Consider the following 18,731-nt stretch of genomic DNA (forward strand, 5'->3'; position numbering starts at 1 on the left):
TCCAGGAGGGAATCCTCCTCCGAGCTCCCCAAAAACACGAGTCCCTCCTGAAGGTCGAGAGCCCCTCCTGAGGCCCAGCTCCCACCCACCCCTTTTGTCTAGAGTCATCAAAGGTCCTGGGTGTAACCCGGCCAGCTCCATTGGCATGATAATGGGAAAAAGTATTTAAATTGACACAGTAATAGAAAAACACTCAACCCCCAGTGGAAAACATATCTGATGTTTTCTTGCCTCTGCTTTCTCTCATGTCATCTGCCTATGGTTGTAATCTGGCTAAAAAGTGAAAATTCTTATGCTGTGTCTTCTCGTCTTATTTTTTCTTTTTGTTCTCACCCTTCCCTCTTTGCTCAACACTGCATAGTCAGCGTATATTCCAAACAGACCTAGTTCTTTCCATCAAAATACTCTAACATGTTCAGACAGGTGAATCTATGTCAAAAATAACATTTGAAACAGCCTAGAATGTCCCAAACTGTCACATGCACTCCCTCAGGACAGATGTACAGGACGTGTGTAGGTCTAAGCACTGCTTGCAAATAATCTCATCTCACCCCTCAGTTCCTTGTACTGCCTACCTACCCTGCCTGCTCCAAGGCCGGTGTTGTGCAAATGAAATTTTTATTTCAGTACAGGTTATTCAGAAACAGAAGCTCAGCCAGAGATGTCCCCTCTGGTAAGTTGGCTTGGATAGGAATGACAGTCAGATCTCCTGCTATCTGCATCTCTGTAAAAATCTTGCTCATGGGGACCTCGTGTAGGAGAATAACATGCTGTATGTTCAGGATGTCTGGAGTAATTTTTCATTGTCCTCAGCTCAGAAATAAGTATCAGACTAGATCTTTGCCTCTCTGCTTTGATCCAGTTTCGGTGCATGACGAAATAGTTAAATATTTAAAACATAATGTGGGAAACATCTAGAAGCCAGAGAAGAATGTGCACGCTTTTAACAAAGTTGGAGCATACTGTTCCGGGAAGGACGTGCCTCTGAAGCTATGGATGAGTCCACAGTGTTTTAATGTTTGAGTTGTCTGAGAATTTTTGTGTACCATTCCCACTCTTGATTTGTAGTCTGACCTGTATTACAGAGGCCAGTTTTGCTACAGTGCAGTCAAAGGAAGAGGCCATTGTTTTAGGAAAATCCTTTGAGTAGTTTGGCAGGAGAAGTCTGTTTTAGTTTGTTTCTGTAATTCTCTTGCAGATTGCTTTAAACCTTGGATCCTAAGTTATTTTACGTATGGTTTCCAAATAAATTCTATACTTTATGGGCTCTGCCAACCTCTTCCATTTTTTTTTTCCTGATGACCTTCAGTAAACCAAGACCAGTCATGCATGTTCAGATCCTAAGCTGTACTCCAAGGGACATGTTCTCTGACCCCAGAACCTAGATGGGAGAAAAGTACTCCTCCGTGCAGGCATTCAGTGTGGACTGTTGCTTGTCTTCTTGCTCTCTATGACTGCCAGGACCTGAAGGTCAGGCTAGAAAAGATGATGGATGAAAAGTCTCCATCTATCCAATCAGTTTCATATGATTTACATTTGCTGTCAGGTGCTGGACATTAATAACTTCAGTCCTAAGCTGCATAGATGCGGTTGATACATGTTGCAGAAAGGGAGATGATGTCATGAATTGTAATTAATCTCTATATAGGCTTACAAAAGGATAGGTGCTGTGGCTGAGGACCCTCACTGAACATGCATTGTGGGTGTAACTGTGTTGGCTTGAAGATGAGATAAGCTTTACAGATCAGAGGCAAGATGTTGCATTTCTGAAACCCCTCTGCAGTAATGCTAAAATGCTTCCTGACAGGGCAGTGTAGGTGAGGTTACTGAAACCATGTCTTTAGTGACATTGGAACTTGGTGAGTCATGCTATCAGTATCTGAAATGAATCCAGTGAAGACTTTGTAAATCCTTGGCAAATTAGCCTTCAAATAGAACAAGTAAGGAGGGAAGGTCACAAAGAGATGAGAGACTAGAAAAGGCAAAAAAGCTGTAAGAATGAGAGAAAGGGGAAATTACTGTAATAGGAAAAATAGTGAGATTTTTAAAAATGAAGGAAGGATTCATTAAGAAAAGAGAATCTTTGCCTATAATGGCAGAAAGGAAATAGAGGAGAACATTAAAAGGTACCTATAACTTTACCCTATTAAAGCTTTTTAGAATTATTTTTAAACCATTGGAGGTACATGTTAGCACACCTAGAAATGGAGGTATCTAGCTCTTCTTACAACAAAAAACATTCACAGATTTTAATTGATTTTTTTACTTGCAGATCCACCAAGACGCATCCTGGCCCAGTTGTACATTTAAGCGACAGCCCAAGAGATGAGGGAAAAGTGAGTACAACCAACGGTATAAAATTTTGCAGCATTTCACAGCCTTTACTTGCCTTGCTACTCTTCCCTTTTGCTTACTCACTAATTTTGTCATCTGCTTTCTTTCTATGTTTGCAAGTCAATAACTATTTTACTGTTCTTATAAAAAAAAGGATCTTTGTACAAATTTAACGAGTAAACATTTTGTGATACAGACAACATACTGTACGTCAAAATGCATAGCCTTCTAAATTGTTCCTGTTTAAAAAAGCTTCACTTCGTATGAGTAAGATTTGACTAAAATCTGTGTCATTACTTCAGTACTTGGATAAACATGCTCCTATGCCAATTTTAGTAAGTTTTTATGAGATAAAAAATCTTTTCTAATATAAGAATTATCATGTTAATAACCCAGGTTTGGAACTTGCTGCTGTTTGCCATTCTCAACTCTGTTCACTGACCACAAGTAGAAGCCAAACATATAGTCAGTGCATTAAGGCTGTGATTGATAACCACCAGGAGGCACAATCAGAGTTAGCTTTATTTGTATGGCAGCTTTTCAAAGATGGAATATGGCTGACAGGATTCTGGTTCTATTACAACTTTTTTTTAATATGTTGCTATTGGAGCATTTTGTCTGTGTGGAAAGGGTATTTAACTTTCTCATTGATTTGGATCATTTTTAGTAATTGCATTTCAGTGTGTATTTATAAAGTACTGCATCGTCCAAACAGAGTATCTCTTTGACAGTGTTACTCACATAACAACAGCTAATAATTGTTAGAAACTAGTAGCAGTTTGAATTTCTGATACTGATATGGGGGATATTATGCAGAAATTATGGGTACCTAGAGAAGTCACAGATTACTACATTTGATTTTCATTTGCATTGCTTGTCCTTGGCCCCATATTGAGAGGTGAACTACACACAAGTGGGTGCAGCTGTGACCCAACCCTCAGCAACTTCAATGGCATCTCTAAGCCTTTCTGTAAGAGTCATAATAGGTCTAGCAATTTAGAATACTGTCAGATAAAGTAATTCAACATTATGAAGTGTAGTATTATAGCCTCAACAAGAAGCCATTGAGAAATGCAGTTTAATACCTGGTGAGAATAAAGGTTTATTGATGAGGCATCATTCTTGTTTGCTGGACACAACAGAAGTTCCTGATAAGCTGCCTAAGGCACACAGTGTAGGAAAAAAGGGTGCTAAAACAAAAAATGGTCTTGTCAGTGAAGATTTTTTACAGGAATGCACTGTGTCCAAACAGAAACCTAAAAATATTTTTCAGCAGAATGAAAGGAGATGAAAAGGACCCAGGCAAGGCAGATAAAAGACAACTAGCTTGGGAATACAAGTGCTTGTTGCTCAGAGAGTACCTGGGAGACATCTGGGCACTGATGAGGTACTAGCATTTGAAGAACAACAGCAAATTCAGACAGATGCCTATGAAAAAAAGACACTGAAAATTTATGGGGAGAAGTAGTAGGACATTTCAGGTATACTAAAACCATCCCAATGCAGCTCTTTATATCATTGATAGGTTGAGAGTGGTGTAAAGAATGACTTGGTGCTAACAAAATATTTGTAGTTTTGCAGAATGTATAATTGATAGTGTTTATAGGAAGATTTCAGTAAAAGGTACACACAGATGTAAGAAAAGATCCAAGCATTAAATCAAAAGTCATATTTGTAAATAAAAAAAATCAACAGTAGAGAAATAAATTAAACTGCATTTTTCAACTAAGTCTCATTAAACTTCAGTTGAAAGAATGCAGCATAAATCAATTATTATTCAGACTGAGGAAAAAAAATTAGGAAAAAAGCAGCTCCTGGAACCTTTACTGTTTAACATAGCCATAAATAACCTAGAAAATAGAGTAAGCTATGATGTAGCCTGGTTTGCTGGACTTTAGGAGGCTGAGAAACTCAGGAGTAAAATGGCAGGTTAAATACTGTCTTTTTAAGTATATTCAGCATAAATGATAAGAAGTGATACATGTAGGGCAAAATATTTCTGACTGGACATAAAACAATGGGTATGAGCTGATGATTACTGTTTGGTATCAAGAGCTTTGAGTGATAATTGATAGTTACATGGAAATGTCAGCTCAATGCTCAGTAGTGAACAATAAAGAAAATCAAAATTACGCATTATGCGGAGGGGAATAAAGAACAAAACAAAGTTATTAAAGAAATGCATTCTGGATCTGCCTGCTGAATCCTGAGTATAGTACTTGTCCTTCTACGTTTAAAATGAACATGATGCTAAAAGAAATTCAGAGACAGCACAAGGTCTTCTGTATGAGAGACAACTTAGTGAGACAGGAAAATTCACTATGGAAAAAACCTGATTGTGTTTGAAAATCACAGTTGATATTAAGAGAATGGTAATAGCTCATAGTCTCTTTCAATACACAAACTAAAAGGATAGCAAATGAAGCTGACAGGTCAGATTCCAAACAAGCCAATTAAGTAGTTTTTCAAATGTGCAGTGGGTAGAACCTATAAGACTTTTTCCAAATGCTATTGTGTGTACTGAAAATGTATTGATCACAAGGAAGACTAGAAAAGTTAACACAAAAATCAATGTCGGGGTAACTGAAGAGGTTTGCTGAATTCTCCTAAAAGGTTCGTAAAGATGAGGTTAAACAGAGCCATGTATAGTTGAGGAGATGGCTGTACTTGAATGAGAAAATTACTTAGCCTGAGAGAATATATGAGTGTTACAAGTGCTTCTCTTCTTCCCATATTATTTGGTATTTTCTCTTGACCATTTCAGTACAAGATACTGTCATAGGTAGACTTTATTTTAGCAGAGTTGATCTTAGATAATAGAGCTGTTTGATGATAGTTCTACATACTTTGCTTATCTCCACAACTCCAAGTTAACCAAAGACCACCAAAATATATTGGTGGCAGAAGTCAGACTCCACATCTCACTTCATGATAGGCGGCAGATAAAAGTGTTCTTTGCATATGTTTCAGGAATTAAATAGTAGTTATAAATCAGTCATAATTATTACTCAATATACAGATGTTCTTCTACTCTACAAGAGTGCTACTCTACAAATATTTTGCAAGAGTCCGGTGGTATAGGCTTCTCCGGGGCATTACAAAGTTGTTTACTAACCCGGGACTGTTTTACTAAAGTAAATAAGTATTTCTCCTATGAACATTGAGTAGTTCAGAGTCCTAAAGCATAGTCAGACTTTCAAAATCTAGGACAATCATAAGAGCTCTATTTGAAAGCCAGGGAAGTTCGTGCACTGGCAGTATGTTCACCTTTTTCATTAAGATCTTTGAATTCCTAGAAGTTACAGTTTATTTCATTGACTGGTGATTGAATTCCTTGTGCCAAGACAGTGAATGCAATTCCAGAAGACTTCTGCCATTCAAAACTTTTCCAGAGTGGCTTCAGGCCAACTATCTAGGCAGGCTTTGGAGACAAATCTCTTTTATGAATCTAACAAGCTGTGGCTGGAAGACAGACATCAAAGAGAATTTAGGCATTTAATATGTCACTGAAGAACAATTCAGGGACCAAGTGATTAAGTTCATGAAATATAACTGTGTCTGCTAAATCAATTAATAAGTGTACATTAGGGACAGACTGGAGTGCACAGATACTTAAAAGTGGCAAACAGGATTTTTCTTCTTGCTGACAAAGGAAAAGACCAGCAAACAGAGGAAGCTTAATAGGAGAAGGTTTGATGGTATTTACAATTAGCTGGTGGGCTAAACTTCGTATCTCTGAGTCTGAGTTCTGAGATCTACTAATACCTAAAAAAGCAAGCCTTGTTTGGCAGGCTTGTTTGTTTGGGATTTTTTCTCCAGCTGTTTTTTGTTACCAGGACAAGGAGGGGACTTGCTGGCATGCACTGGGGTGTATTTAGCTGACTGTAAAAAAGGAATTTCCTCCCATCATTAAAAGCATTTGATGAAGAAAGATTTAAGTCAAAATGGGAAACAACACTAGACAAGAAAGATCTGGCCAGGACTTCTCTCTCCAAATTCTGTCCTGTGTTCTGCTTTTTTTGTCACCTAATTAAGCATGAGTAATTAAATGATGTGCCACAAAAAGCAAGATGAATCTTTGGAGTTTTTTCCATCCTTGACTCTTTTTACAAGTACTGTTTTACTTTGTCTGGGTTTTCCTCTCCAGGTGCATTTATGAATGTTTTGGTTTTTACCTCTATTACAGAAATAGAGCTTGTCTTATAGATCTCTCAAGTGGTCATTATGACTGAGAAGAGTGGGAATGTTTGAGTTTCCTATGGTTTAGACAGGTCAGGATCATAAATATCCTGTCAATCATAAATATCCTGGAAATGAGACTAATCCCATTCACCCAAGCGGAAACTGTGACTTTAGGGCTGTACCACAGTGCTAGTACTAAAGTAGCGTGACTACTGTCTGAACAAAAAGAGAAATTCTTGGCTATGCAGCAAATCTCTTTGCCTTTCAGTTTCTTCTCTGAAACTTTGTAACTTGCAATCCTTTAGTGCAGTTGTGAATTAAGCATTTCAGCAATATTTCAAGTGAAATGAGGCCTCTGATAAAAGGAATTTAACCTTTTAGTAATTATCTGGAGCATGATAACTTTGCAAAATAGAGGGATAAAAATCAAAAGACAAGCCTGCTTCCACAGGGAGAAAGGCTTATTATGAAAGAGAGCCACATGCTAAATACTCTTCACTTTTCTGAATATATTTGTACAAAAGCTGAGGTGAAAAGAATATTAGTAGACACAAACTGAATGCTACTGGTTTGGTACCCAGCTGTAATGCACAGGTGCAAGTGCTTGTTATAATAACAGTAAGGAGGGCACTCAGACTCCATAACTTATTAAAATACTATTTACTGGAGTGAATACAAAAAGGAGGATGGGAACCCCAAGCTGTATAGCATTGGATGAACCTCCAATAAGGGCTTGGCACCATCCTCTGTGAAGAGGCTTGCCAGCATTTTGGTCTTTGTAGATCCATCGCAAAAGTTCTTGTTGTTTTTTTTTAAAAAAAAAAACCCTTCTGTTTCTACTGTCAAGCAAAAGGATGTTCACATGAGACATACTGCCTTACATTAAGATAAAGGCGAAAAGGTGCTGCTCTTGCCTTTACCAAGTGGGAGAGGCCTACAGGGTCCTTTAGAATTAGAAGCTCATTTACCCTGTGGCCAAGGGATATGTGTAGCGTGATGCAGACCTGAAAGGCAGGTGTGTGCAGCACAACACAGCACAAACCTTCACTTTCTCAAGTGAACTGCTATGAGCATACAAATGGCTTCCATTTGGGATTGCTATACCAACAGTGCAAGCAGCTGCAGTAAGACCCTACTTTGTTCACTCTCTCAATGGCAGCCTGTTTTCCCAGAATACCATATGGCACCCTGAGACAATTCAGTTAGCTGCATGTTTTTTGACTGTGCCACAAAATCCCATATGGAGTCATCCAGAGCAAAAATACTAAATATTGTGGGATTTTTCCAGGACAGTTTGAATTTTTTTCAGGAGAATAATTCTTCAGGAGCATAACAATATATTGTTCATATTCAGGTATTAAATATATTAACTATAAATCATTTCCAGATTAGCTAGATGATTCCACATAAGGAATATTCTCCTGGCAATAAAAGAATCATATCCAGTAGAACTGAGAGTATTCCCAGGCTCTTTTGTAGCAGTATTGATGTACCGGTTATACTTAACTTGGAAAGAAAGCGATGTTTTGTTTGGCAACCCAACCAAATTTCACTTTTAGGACTGATGCAAGCTAAAGTGAGTGATAGCAAAGATGCTGTTAAGGTTTCTCCAACTAAGAGATAATCTTGTCATTGTTCTGCACAAATTCTTTATATAGAAACTGTACATTCTTGCCTGCATTCTGTATGTATCTGCTTACAGATGATTAGTAACTGCAATTATCGTTGCCAATCGTATAAAATATTCTATCGCAGAAATGTGAGAATCTATCAGTTTAGCCATTTCCAGTCATCATGTCCATAACAGATTCTTAGGAAGACAGATTCTATGGGAAACAGTTTTCAGGACACCTAAATAAGCTAGATATCATATTGTCCATAAGATCTGAAATTAATTGTGTTCAAATGAATAGTAACTCTACAGTACCAGACCAATGTTTCACTTCTTTTCTGTGGAGACAAGGAGAAATGATTGTGTTCATTCTTATTTTTCTCCTGAGCATTGTTTTTCTTATCTTTCATCTTTTCAGAAATCTTTGCTGGTATTTCTCTGGTGTGCATGATGATATGACATCTCAGTTCTAGAAGAAGTAAAAATTGACATATCAATTAATTTATTTTTAATTATTAGAAAAGCAAGCAAAATATTCTCTGCAGGAGGAGTTCTTCAGAATGTTTTAAAGCAATATCAAGCATAAATAAAAGGAATATAAGTAGCTGACTGAGAGTTTAATCTGGACTGACTCTCTTGGTTTGAAGTTATTTAAGTGGTATCTTAGGTGCCTGACATTTTTTTTCTCCATCAAGTGGCAGGGAAGGTAAGAGCTGGTAGGGGCATGCTACAATCTTTGATTTTCTGCAGATATGTAATTGAGAAGACTGTCTAGGTGCATAACCACGCAGGGGGAGAAAAGTCTATAAAGCCCTTTTTTTTTCTATGTCAGATCTTAAATTGTCAGCAATGTGAAGTAAATTATACTGAAAGATAAATTGAAAGCAAGGTATTATGTGTAGGGCAAATTACAATCTTGCCCATCTCTTTGTAATTTCTTTTTATATCACTCAATATTTATATGTACTTTTTGAATTAGAAAATGTAATTGTGGATTTTTTCCTTCCTCCAGCTGTTGATAGGCTATGAAAATGGGACTATCGTGTTCTGGGACTTGCGATCTAAAAGAGCCGATCTGAGAGCTTATTATGATGAGGTAAGCCATTTCCATTAATTCAGCAAAGGCATTATTCAGCAGTTTGCCATATGTCTTACCAAGCAGATGGATATGTATCTAAAGGTATTGCTGGTTCTGGAAATAATGTTTGTGCTATGCTTTTGAGCAAATTACTGACAGTAGAAATCAAAGATTGTAATCTCTAGTTCTGATTCCAGAGTTTATGCTTTCATGAGTGTACTGTGACACATAATGTCCTCCCCTTGATCCTGATAAGTTCATTAATTTCTCTGTGGGAATCCTCAGTTGAACAGAGTCTAGCAACAAGCTGACCTGAGATATAGCTATGATAGGAATTATATAATAGTCTTTACTGCGTATTTCTAGAACATTCATTATACTGATAGACGAATTACCTTGCACAGCTGTCGATATTGCCTAGTACTTAAGATCTGATTTAAACAGTTTTCAAAATTATATTGTCATAGTTTTTACACAATTGTCTCTTGTCATTTGTAAGCAGCTTGTGTTAACCACAGATGCAATTCTTGTATCAATAATCAAGCTGCTTGAAAAACAGATATACTCCCAGTTATTGTGATTTTAGCACTAGCCCTAGGGAAGAATATTCTTTGTTCTGTCAGTCCTCTGAAGTTCCCCATGGATGAATGTGAATGCAAATACAACTGAAGGTAAAAAGGGACATTTTCTTTAAAGAGATCCTGGAGGTAACTTGTTTCCTGTAGCTCTCTTTCCTTCTTTATCTTGTCACCTTGCTATATGTAAGTATATGTAAGGAGTGTATACACATTTATTTCCCCTCTAAAAAGCAATGAATCCTTCATTCTTTCAGACCTTCCTCAGAGACACATTAAAACTATTCAGAGCTTCAAGGTTAAGTTTCTGAGCATCAACACAGCAAATGTTTCAACGGGCAGAGTTTGAATGGGCTAGCACTTAAGCCTCAAGACATAGCCACTAAATTGTCTGTCAGCGACAGTCTGCTTGTGCAAACACTTGTGAAATTGTACCTGTCCCATTACTTAAGGCTGAACAACTTTTTCCTTTTACAGGTTCTCCTCAGGAAGGGTGGGGGTCGGGATATCTGTTCACCAGCTGTTATCACTTGTACTCAGATTGAGACTACATGAAGCAGGATCTTCTTAATGCTGGTTATCTTTTTTTTTTTTTTTTTTTTTTTTTTCATTTTTTTTCCATTTTGGGACAGAATGGATGGGTGTTGAAAATTTCTCATACAATTTAGAAATTAGTTGTTCCACATTTTTCAATACTGCTCTCAGGACCTTTTTTTTTTTGCCTTTTAATCAGTCCCGTACTTTCCTCCTCAGTGGTTATTTGCTGTGCAATTACTGCACTTTGTGCAACTTGTGCTAGCTTCTAGTTTGCCGTGTGCCACTTGGTATTTAACAGCAAAATTATCATACCTAAATCTCGTTTTATGGATTGACCACCAAAGATCACAGTCCACAAATCGTTGTTGCTGCTGTCCTTCACCATGCTGTCTGGACTGATGGAAGGCCTCTGTGCCCCACAATGTCTGATCCATCTCTCAGTATTGTTCTGGCACTGAGCCAGAGCAGTTCCAGTTGCAGAATATCTGTGAAGTCTCAGATAAATTCCTGTGTTCTGTATCTTCATTTAGTTCCAAAGTACCTCTTTGCATGAGTTCTGAATTAAATTATTTCACCCTCACTTTTCTTACTATCATTAGGATTTTCATCTTCTCAATGGTGATATGCATGAGATATTGAAGCCCTTCCAATCAATGCTCCTACACAATGCCTTCTATAAAAGGCTTTCCTTACAAGCTCTTTTATAATTTACTTCAAAAGTTTGTTTCCATCAAGTAGTATAAAAAGACAGCACATAAACAAGACAGATCTTTCAAGTGGTCCTCAAGTTGTTACTGCTAGTTGGCAAACCCAAAATCCAGCCATCTTCCTGTCCAGGCTTTGGAAGTTTGTGTCAGCCCCCATTCATTCAGAGCTATCTGAAGCAGTCATAATTTTTCATTGCAACACATCACCAGAACGAAGATACAAAGTTCTCAGAGGCGTTCGCCAAATGACAACTCCCTACTTTTGTCTTAGCACCGTGCCACTGTGGAAGCATCAAATCAGATATGGCCCTTGCTGTACTATGAACTGCAGTACTATGAACACAAAGGATTTTTAGCATTCAATCAGTAAGATGAGATAAGCATTGTTCATGCGCAAAATATGGCTAAAAGTGGTAGTAAAAGACCCTCAGTGGAGAAGGTTTGTGGTTGGGAAAGAACTGAAATGATGTTAGGCATGCTTAATTTTAGTACATGCTAAGCATGAGAGAAGATGGAATGTGTATGCAACCACTATGGGTATTGCAGAAGGAGAAACATACCCAATCTGGAGTGAGAAGCTTTATGTGCATATACTGTGTGAATATTCACGAGTCACCTACCATGATGAACTCCTGTTCTGAGCAAATAACTGCTCCTTTTGTGTGTGGATGGTAAAGCGGATCAGAATGCTAGACATAATCTAGCAGAGAGAAAATTCAGGGCTTTTTCAGGACCACCTTTCATTATTACTTGTGACTCTCAGCTGAGACCTCCAAAAACATTTCTGTTTTATTTGCTCATTTTGTGTCAAAATCTAACGGGTCAGCTTGAGTTGCTGCTATGCCAGCTGTCTGTGCCAGGATCATCCCACCTCAGCTCCACTCCACAGGAGGTTTATGCTGGCAGGTGGTGCTTGGTCACAGAGAGGCAGTTTAACAAGCAGCTTGGTACAGTTTTTAGCTAGTTACTAGCTCCTGCTCAGACACAGTCTGTGACTGTAACCATGCAAAATGTTTCTAAGTCTGATAACATACCAAAACCAGATTCAAATTTGGCAAGATAGCAAGCATGAATGAGGTCATGTTAGAATTAATTTGAATGAGGATAGACAAGCCTTCAGTGTGAGTGAAGCAGTGCTCCCCAGAGAACTAAGGTTATTCTACATGAGGGCAACAACACTGGACTCTGCATGAACCATCTTTCTGTGTTGTCTTTTGTTATTTCAGTTATAGTTTGGTTTCTCCTGGTTATTTAAGAGGTATTGTGTACCAACTCCCTCTCTGGAAGGTAGAAGTTTGAGTGATACCCATTATGTCACCAAAAAATAAATACCAAGAGCTCCATTTTTTTGCGTCCTTTTTGGCACAACTATTTTAGTAGTGTGTTAATCAAGCATTCATATACGAGGTGTGTCAGATTCCTGTTAAAACATCTAGATCATCTTAATGCAGATTTATTTGTGGCTCTGCTGTCCAGCCCTAGGAGCTCTCAAGACCATGACCGGTAACCAAACATAACAATCAATATAATGATTAAAAGAGTAAAATCAACAGGGAGTTTAAAATAGTGACCAGTAGCACTTAAGCAAAATTAATATGAACAGCTGCAATGCTGACTTATGAATACCCAGGCATGATTTTAAGTCATTTGAATAAATCAGGCAAATGTCTATATGCAATTTTAAGTGCATGGCCTTAGCATTTCCTGGGTTGGAAAAAACCCTGGAAATTTATTAAGCTGCACTCGAAAATAGACCTCATTAACATTTACATAAAACTATATTGTGTTCTTTGCTATTTAGCACTGAACGTTTCTGGAAGGGATATGGATTCAAGGGAGAATTCTGTGAGCTTGTGCTTCTGTGGGGAGCGTGTGAGAAACTATGGTGCGTTGGTTTCACGTGCTAGGGGAATGGGGTGGTTTCGCCTTAGGGAAAGCACCATGAGGCCGGGGAATGGAAAGGGCTGTTCTGTATCTGAGGGTTTCCCCTGTGAACTGCTGGAACCAATCAGAGAGTGATGGTGATGGACAGCTCGGGAAACCAATGAAAAGTTGTTTCGCTTTCACAAATCACAGTGGATCAAGTTAACTAGGCTCTTTCAGTTTCCGGCTCCTGGGTGGGTGAGGTGGCTCTAGCCCTGGCCCGGCCCAAGGCTCGGCGGGGAAGCCCAGCCCGACACCCTGGCCCCAGCCCTGCGGGGGGAGGCTGGCCCGGCCGCATGGTCCCGGCTCCGGCCCCCCCGACCACATGGCTCTGGGCAGCCTCGGCACCGGCTGCGTGGCCCCGGCACCAGCTCCGTGGCAGAAGAGGCCTCCAGCTCCCCATGTGGCTTCTTCACAATCTGGATACAATTTTAACTTCTTTATGCCTGGATAAGATTTTCGATCTCCTGAGCTCCCCTGAATGAGAAGAAATGAAGCATGGAGACTACAGAGGTCATCAGAATGAAGATAAAGTTCCTGGTGGGAAGAGACTGAAAAGATGCAACTGATAAGTAGCTGAAAGCCTTTTTTGTGGGCTAAGGGTATTGTGACTTCACTAAAATTCCTTTAAACTGTGAAATATACTTGGGGAGGTTTGGATGCTTAAGAAGACTTTTTGCCTTGAGGAAATGGAGCTCTCTCTGTTCTGGGACTGGAATATGAAGAGAGACATTTAATAGAGAAGAAGATGAAGAGAATTTTGTTTTTCAGCAGCCTACCTTTAAAAGTGGTACCCCAATTGTGTAACATAACCCATAGCACAGCTCTGGAAGGACTGTAAAAAAATGGGAGGAGAGTCATAATCTGCAGTTTTTCCCAGGCGGATGTAGATTGTGAAGGTGAAGACACCCCCTAAGCCATAACTAAAAAAGGGACTTTTCTCTCTTAAGTGAACTGAAGCAATTATTTGGGTGGATAACTGACTGAAGTGTTTTCTTTATGATGTTGTTAAGGAATGTGGAATGAAGGGAGGAGGGAATAATCTAAGAATCTTATTCTGAATTCTTTTTTGTGTTACTAATAAATTTCTTCTTGTACCTTTCTAAGTTTTGAGCCTGCCTTGTCTCTACTCCCTAAATGCTATCTCTTAAAAAAAAAAATATCTTAAAATTGGCAAAACCCAAGTCACACCATGACATATGGTATACATTGAATGTTCTATCAGAATATGGCTTTTGTTACTTTCCAGCACATACTAGGGAAATCAAAGACTTATGCCATTATCCTATCCGATAGTTTGGTATAACTATGGGTATTTTCAGTCAGTCCTGCTTATTATGCACAGAATACTAAGAATGGTGTATATAACATTCATCATGTAGTACTTGTAGCATGCACAAAGGAGTGCATATTCCTCTTCTCTGATGCACTATCTGTTCCAAACTTATCTTACATCATTGTTTTGGTAATTTTCTATATCAATTAAATGGTCCTGGATTCTTTAATATTTTGGTTTTGACATTGAGCATCCCAGATTTCTGTGGACTTGCTCTGCAACTTAAGTATGTGAGAGTACATGTGGAAATTATCCAAGAACGGTGTATTACTTCCTCTGGGAAAGATTGTGTGTTGTATGTTACCTGTAAAGATTTTTACACAGAATTACCTGTAAATTTACCAGCAGAGCTGTCAGACATATTACAACTGCATTGTATGGCTCTTGTTCTTACACTTTTATCTTTTCCTTCAATTTTGGCCTGTTTTTTGCCTGTTTTACATTAGCCTTTATGATGAAATGTGGATTACAGCCATCGATTGCTAAAAAGTGATGGTAATGGATTTTAGACAAACAAGAACCATCTGTTGATATACCATTAGAATAATATAATTTGAAGTCGTACATGGAAATATTAGTGTAAACTCTGTATTCCATTCCAGTCTCAAGGTTGTGGTTTTTTTTCATTTCTGTAGGCTATTCATTCTGTTGCTTGGCATCATGAAGGGAAACAGTTCATGTGTAGTCACTCTGATGGCAGCTTGACCCTATGGAATCTGAAAAGCCCTAACAGGCCATTCCAGACCACAATTCCACACGGTATTTCTGATAGTTAAAATGTGTAACTAAGAAGAAATACAGTTTTCTCAATGCTGTTTGCTAATATGTATGTTTATTTAATTTTTCCTTGTAGTGCAGATGTTGCTTCTTGTATAAATATTTTGATCTGCAAAGTAGCTACAAATTATTGTAAGATCAGTAACTCAGATCAAACTTTTTATTTTAATTGGTGTCATAAATACCTCTTTCTGATTAATATTACTCTAATGTCATATTCAATTCCTTTTAAGAGTCTACTGCTGGTCTGTGAGATCCTGAGGCTCTGGGATTTTCACATTTCTTTCTTTTATAAGTTTGTACTTATAGACTTTTATGTGCAATGCTCACAACAAATTAATGCACTTTGTACAGGATACTGTGGTATTCGTCATGGGGATGGTATAAGGCTTCCCAAAGAACAACAAGGAAGAATTTAAAGGAGCCATAGTAAAAGATGGCTGTATCTTTTACGGGTGGGACTTTATATAAAATAGTTTCGTGCAAATTAGGTTAAAAAGTATTGACACTATTATAAATGTATGCATTATTTTACTGAGAAATCTGACTGGGTAGAGAGGGAGGAAGAAAAGGAAGTCACAATCTAAGTAGCCCCAAAAGGATTTAGCATTTTCTTCATGTACTTCTACATTTTTACCAATTTTACTCATAGACTTGTACAATGTCTGTATCAACCAGTCAATAAGATCAAAACAGACCTGATTTTTTGAGCAAACTCAGGACATTGGACACTTGTACACTTCCAGCAAAAAATTGCACAATATCTTTGGGCAATATCTTTTGGTATTTAATGACCCATGTGGGGCAATTTTTTTTTTTTGTTAATATCTAACCAGCATTCTCCATGCCACAACTTGTGTCCTCTATCTCTCATCATTAACTGTGCACCTCTGAGAAAAGTCTAGATTCATCTACACTGTATCCTCCAGTCAGGCTGTTGTCAAAATCAAGCATAGACTTTCCAAAGCAACAAACCCAAAATAGCTATTTTTTTTTTTTTAGTTTAAAGTGACTTTTCTCTCATTGGAAGAAAGTACTGAGCCACAATTAACCAAGAAATAATGAATTTCTGTTGTATGCTTCATTTAATTTTTTCACACAACTGGTTACACTCCAAAAGCATGTCATGTTTTGTCAACGATAGGAATTAAGTCAATTTAAGAACAGCTTAGGAAAAAAAATAAACTCTTTATGGTCATTACATATTCAGAAAAAAAGCATGTAATTAGCCTGATTCATTCCTTATTAGTTAAGTGTCATAGTCAGAAATCTACATGGTTTATAGATGTCTTTGAAGTGAGTTCTATGGTTCTTTAGATGTATGTGACAGTAAAAGCACAGACATAATAAATGTAATTAATTTAGGCAAATGTGTATTTTATGGAAATAGGAGCTAATACACCTAAGCTTTTGTAGCTTTTAAGTTCCTTTTCTTGTTGCTTATACAATTGTTTAAATGTATGTATTTTAGTTTGATAATTCAATTTCTTGTTTTAAAGGTTTTCATATTCTTTCTTTCCTTAGGAAAAGTTCAAAGAGATGGAAAAAAACCTGAATCTTGTAAACCAATTCTTAAAGTAGAGTACAAGACCTGTAAAAACAGGTTTGTCTTTAATTCTGTAATTAATATTACATTCCTGACTTTAAGTCCTTTTAGAATATTTTCCTGCTTTCTTTTTACAAAGCCATTTATTATTATTTGCAAATACTAAACCTATAATATAAGCTTGTATGTACTATGTTGACTTACACTTATGTTGTTTTTTTAATACAGTGAACCATTTGTGATATTTTCTGGTGGACTGTCATATGATAAGCCTTGTCGAAGACCAAGTTTAACAATCATGCATGGGAAAGCAATTACAGTTCTTGAAATGGATCATCCTATAGTTGATTTTTTAACTCTTTGCGAAACCCCATATCCAAATGGTGAGTTTATTGGGGAAAAATACAGTTATGGAAAATATAAAGTGATCTTTCCTCAGACATTAATCCCATCCCAGGGATTTACATCCTCATATCTGTCTTCATCTGAAGAAAACTACATAACTGAAAGTACCTGGGACTTGTTGTCATTCTCAATGTAGGAAGCAAGTAGTGAGTGGACAATAAAGTATGCATACATCTCCACTTGTAGGATTAAAACTTATGGGCTACTGTGAGAAAACATTGCTATTAATCAAATATAGGTGCTTGTATTTCTGAAATTTTGCATCATTTACAGCTCTCTAAATTATGAAAATTAAACTATCACTTACCTTCAAAAAAGTTATTACACTTCAGCATGAAATGAGCAGTTAAAAAGTCTTATGTTTGCTGCGTACCATGAGGCTGCCAAATTTTGAAATATGTTGTCAGAAAGTTCCAGAAAATAAATTAAGAAAAGCTGTAAGTCAAAAAGGAACTAACTTTAGCATTTTAAGACTCAAGCAGAAAAGTAAAATAAATCTTTTATACATAGTTAAACCAAATACACATTAAAATCTTACTTAGTAAAATAAAAAATCTACTGAGTAAAATAAAGTGTATGTGTGCTTCAATGTCATGCAAAAATTTAATTTTCCATAATCATAGTTGCTTTGAGCCTTCATTTAACTCTGTCAAATACTTCCCCGTACTTAGTTTTTGTAGCATCTTCCCCTGCTCACAGACCAATATTTAAACATTTTGGTTTAAATTGTCTTATTCATAGCCTAGTATTAAGACAGCCAACAACAAATAATGCGCATTCATAGGAAGACTGAAAGGAAGATTAATCAGTTGCTCTATTTACTCGTCCTTTTTGCATTACCCATCTGAACAGTTTGTGAGCTTGCACATGCTGAAATTATTTGCTGCTGTTGAAAAGATAGTCATAATTTCACTTCCATATTTTTTAATAACGTCCTATGTAAATGAATATACTCTGTGCATCAAGGGAAGCATTTATTTGTCATCTTAATTCTTTAGTTTTGATAAATAAAAAGAGAATTGTATAAAAAACAAAAAGAGTGTGAGGGAGGAAGGAACATGCTAGTACCTGAATTGAAAGCAAACTTACATGATTCCTAAGGAATATTCTCCTTGAATCACCTTAGAAACAGGAACATTGTGTATCATGAAGCGTCCTGCACAATCTGTTTCTGAAGAGCAGTTGTACACAGTAGAAGTATTAATTTTGGACAGCAAAAATACATTTTCTGTATCACAATTGGATTCAATAATGCAATGATACACACAACTTGCTCATATTCTACTTGTTTACTTTCAACATAGCTTCGTGCTGGCAGGCAATAATACCCCAATTCTTCTTCTGCTTTGCATGTTTGTCAGCAGTACCATCCAAAAGTAATTTCTTTCTTCCTCTCTGGCCCTAGTTTCCAGCTATGTCTGGTTTGTGCATATGTCTAGGACATGTACCTCAAAGCTTCTAATATACTGTGAAAGTTTAAAGAACATAAATATTGCTTGCTTGCTTAAAATGGTGAGAGGAGAACTCCATGTCTTGTATACTTGATTCCTTACTTACAGAATTTCAAGAACCCTATGCTGTAGTTGTGCTTTTGGAAAAAGATCTCATTGTCGTTGACCTGACACAAAGCAAGTAAGTATAAAGTTTTATATGAAGTTACTTGTGTGTTTAACTGTTCAGTAAATTACCATAAAATCCCAAATCATTTAACTATCCAAA

At 37.3% G+C, this 18,731-nt stretch overlaps 1 protein-coding gene across 9 annotated transcripts in view; it reads left to right on the forward strand.

The window, feature by feature from the left end:
• STXBP5L (syntaxin binding protein 5L) overlaps positions 1–18,731 on the forward strand; it is a 198,906-nt gene that overhangs the window by 103,466 nt on the left and 76,709 nt on the right. For all 9 annotated transcript variants that reach the window (XM_056494582.1, XM_056494599.1, XM_056494630.1 and 6 more), the window contains 6 exons: positions 2,273–2,336; positions 9,141–9,224; positions 14,920–15,043; positions 16,586–16,664; positions 16,836–16,990; positions 18,572–18,644. In XM_056494582.1, coding sequence (XP_056350557.1) covers positions 2,273–2,336; positions 9,141–9,224; positions 14,920–15,043; positions 16,586–16,664; positions 16,836–16,990; positions 18,572–18,644 — 579 coding nt within the window. The remainder of the gene's footprint in view (positions 1–2,272; positions 2,337–9,140; positions 9,225–14,919; positions 15,044–16,585; positions 16,665–16,835; positions 16,991–18,571; positions 18,645–18,731) is intronic.

This window comes from Oenanthe melanoleuca, chromosome 1 (assembly GCF_029582105.1).
Source record: "Oenanthe melanoleuca isolate GR-GAL-2019-014 chromosome 1, OMel1.0, whole genome shotgun sequence".
NCBI classification, from domain to species: domain Eukaryota; kingdom Metazoa; phylum Chordata; class Aves; order Passeriformes; family Muscicapidae; genus Oenanthe; species Oenanthe melanoleuca.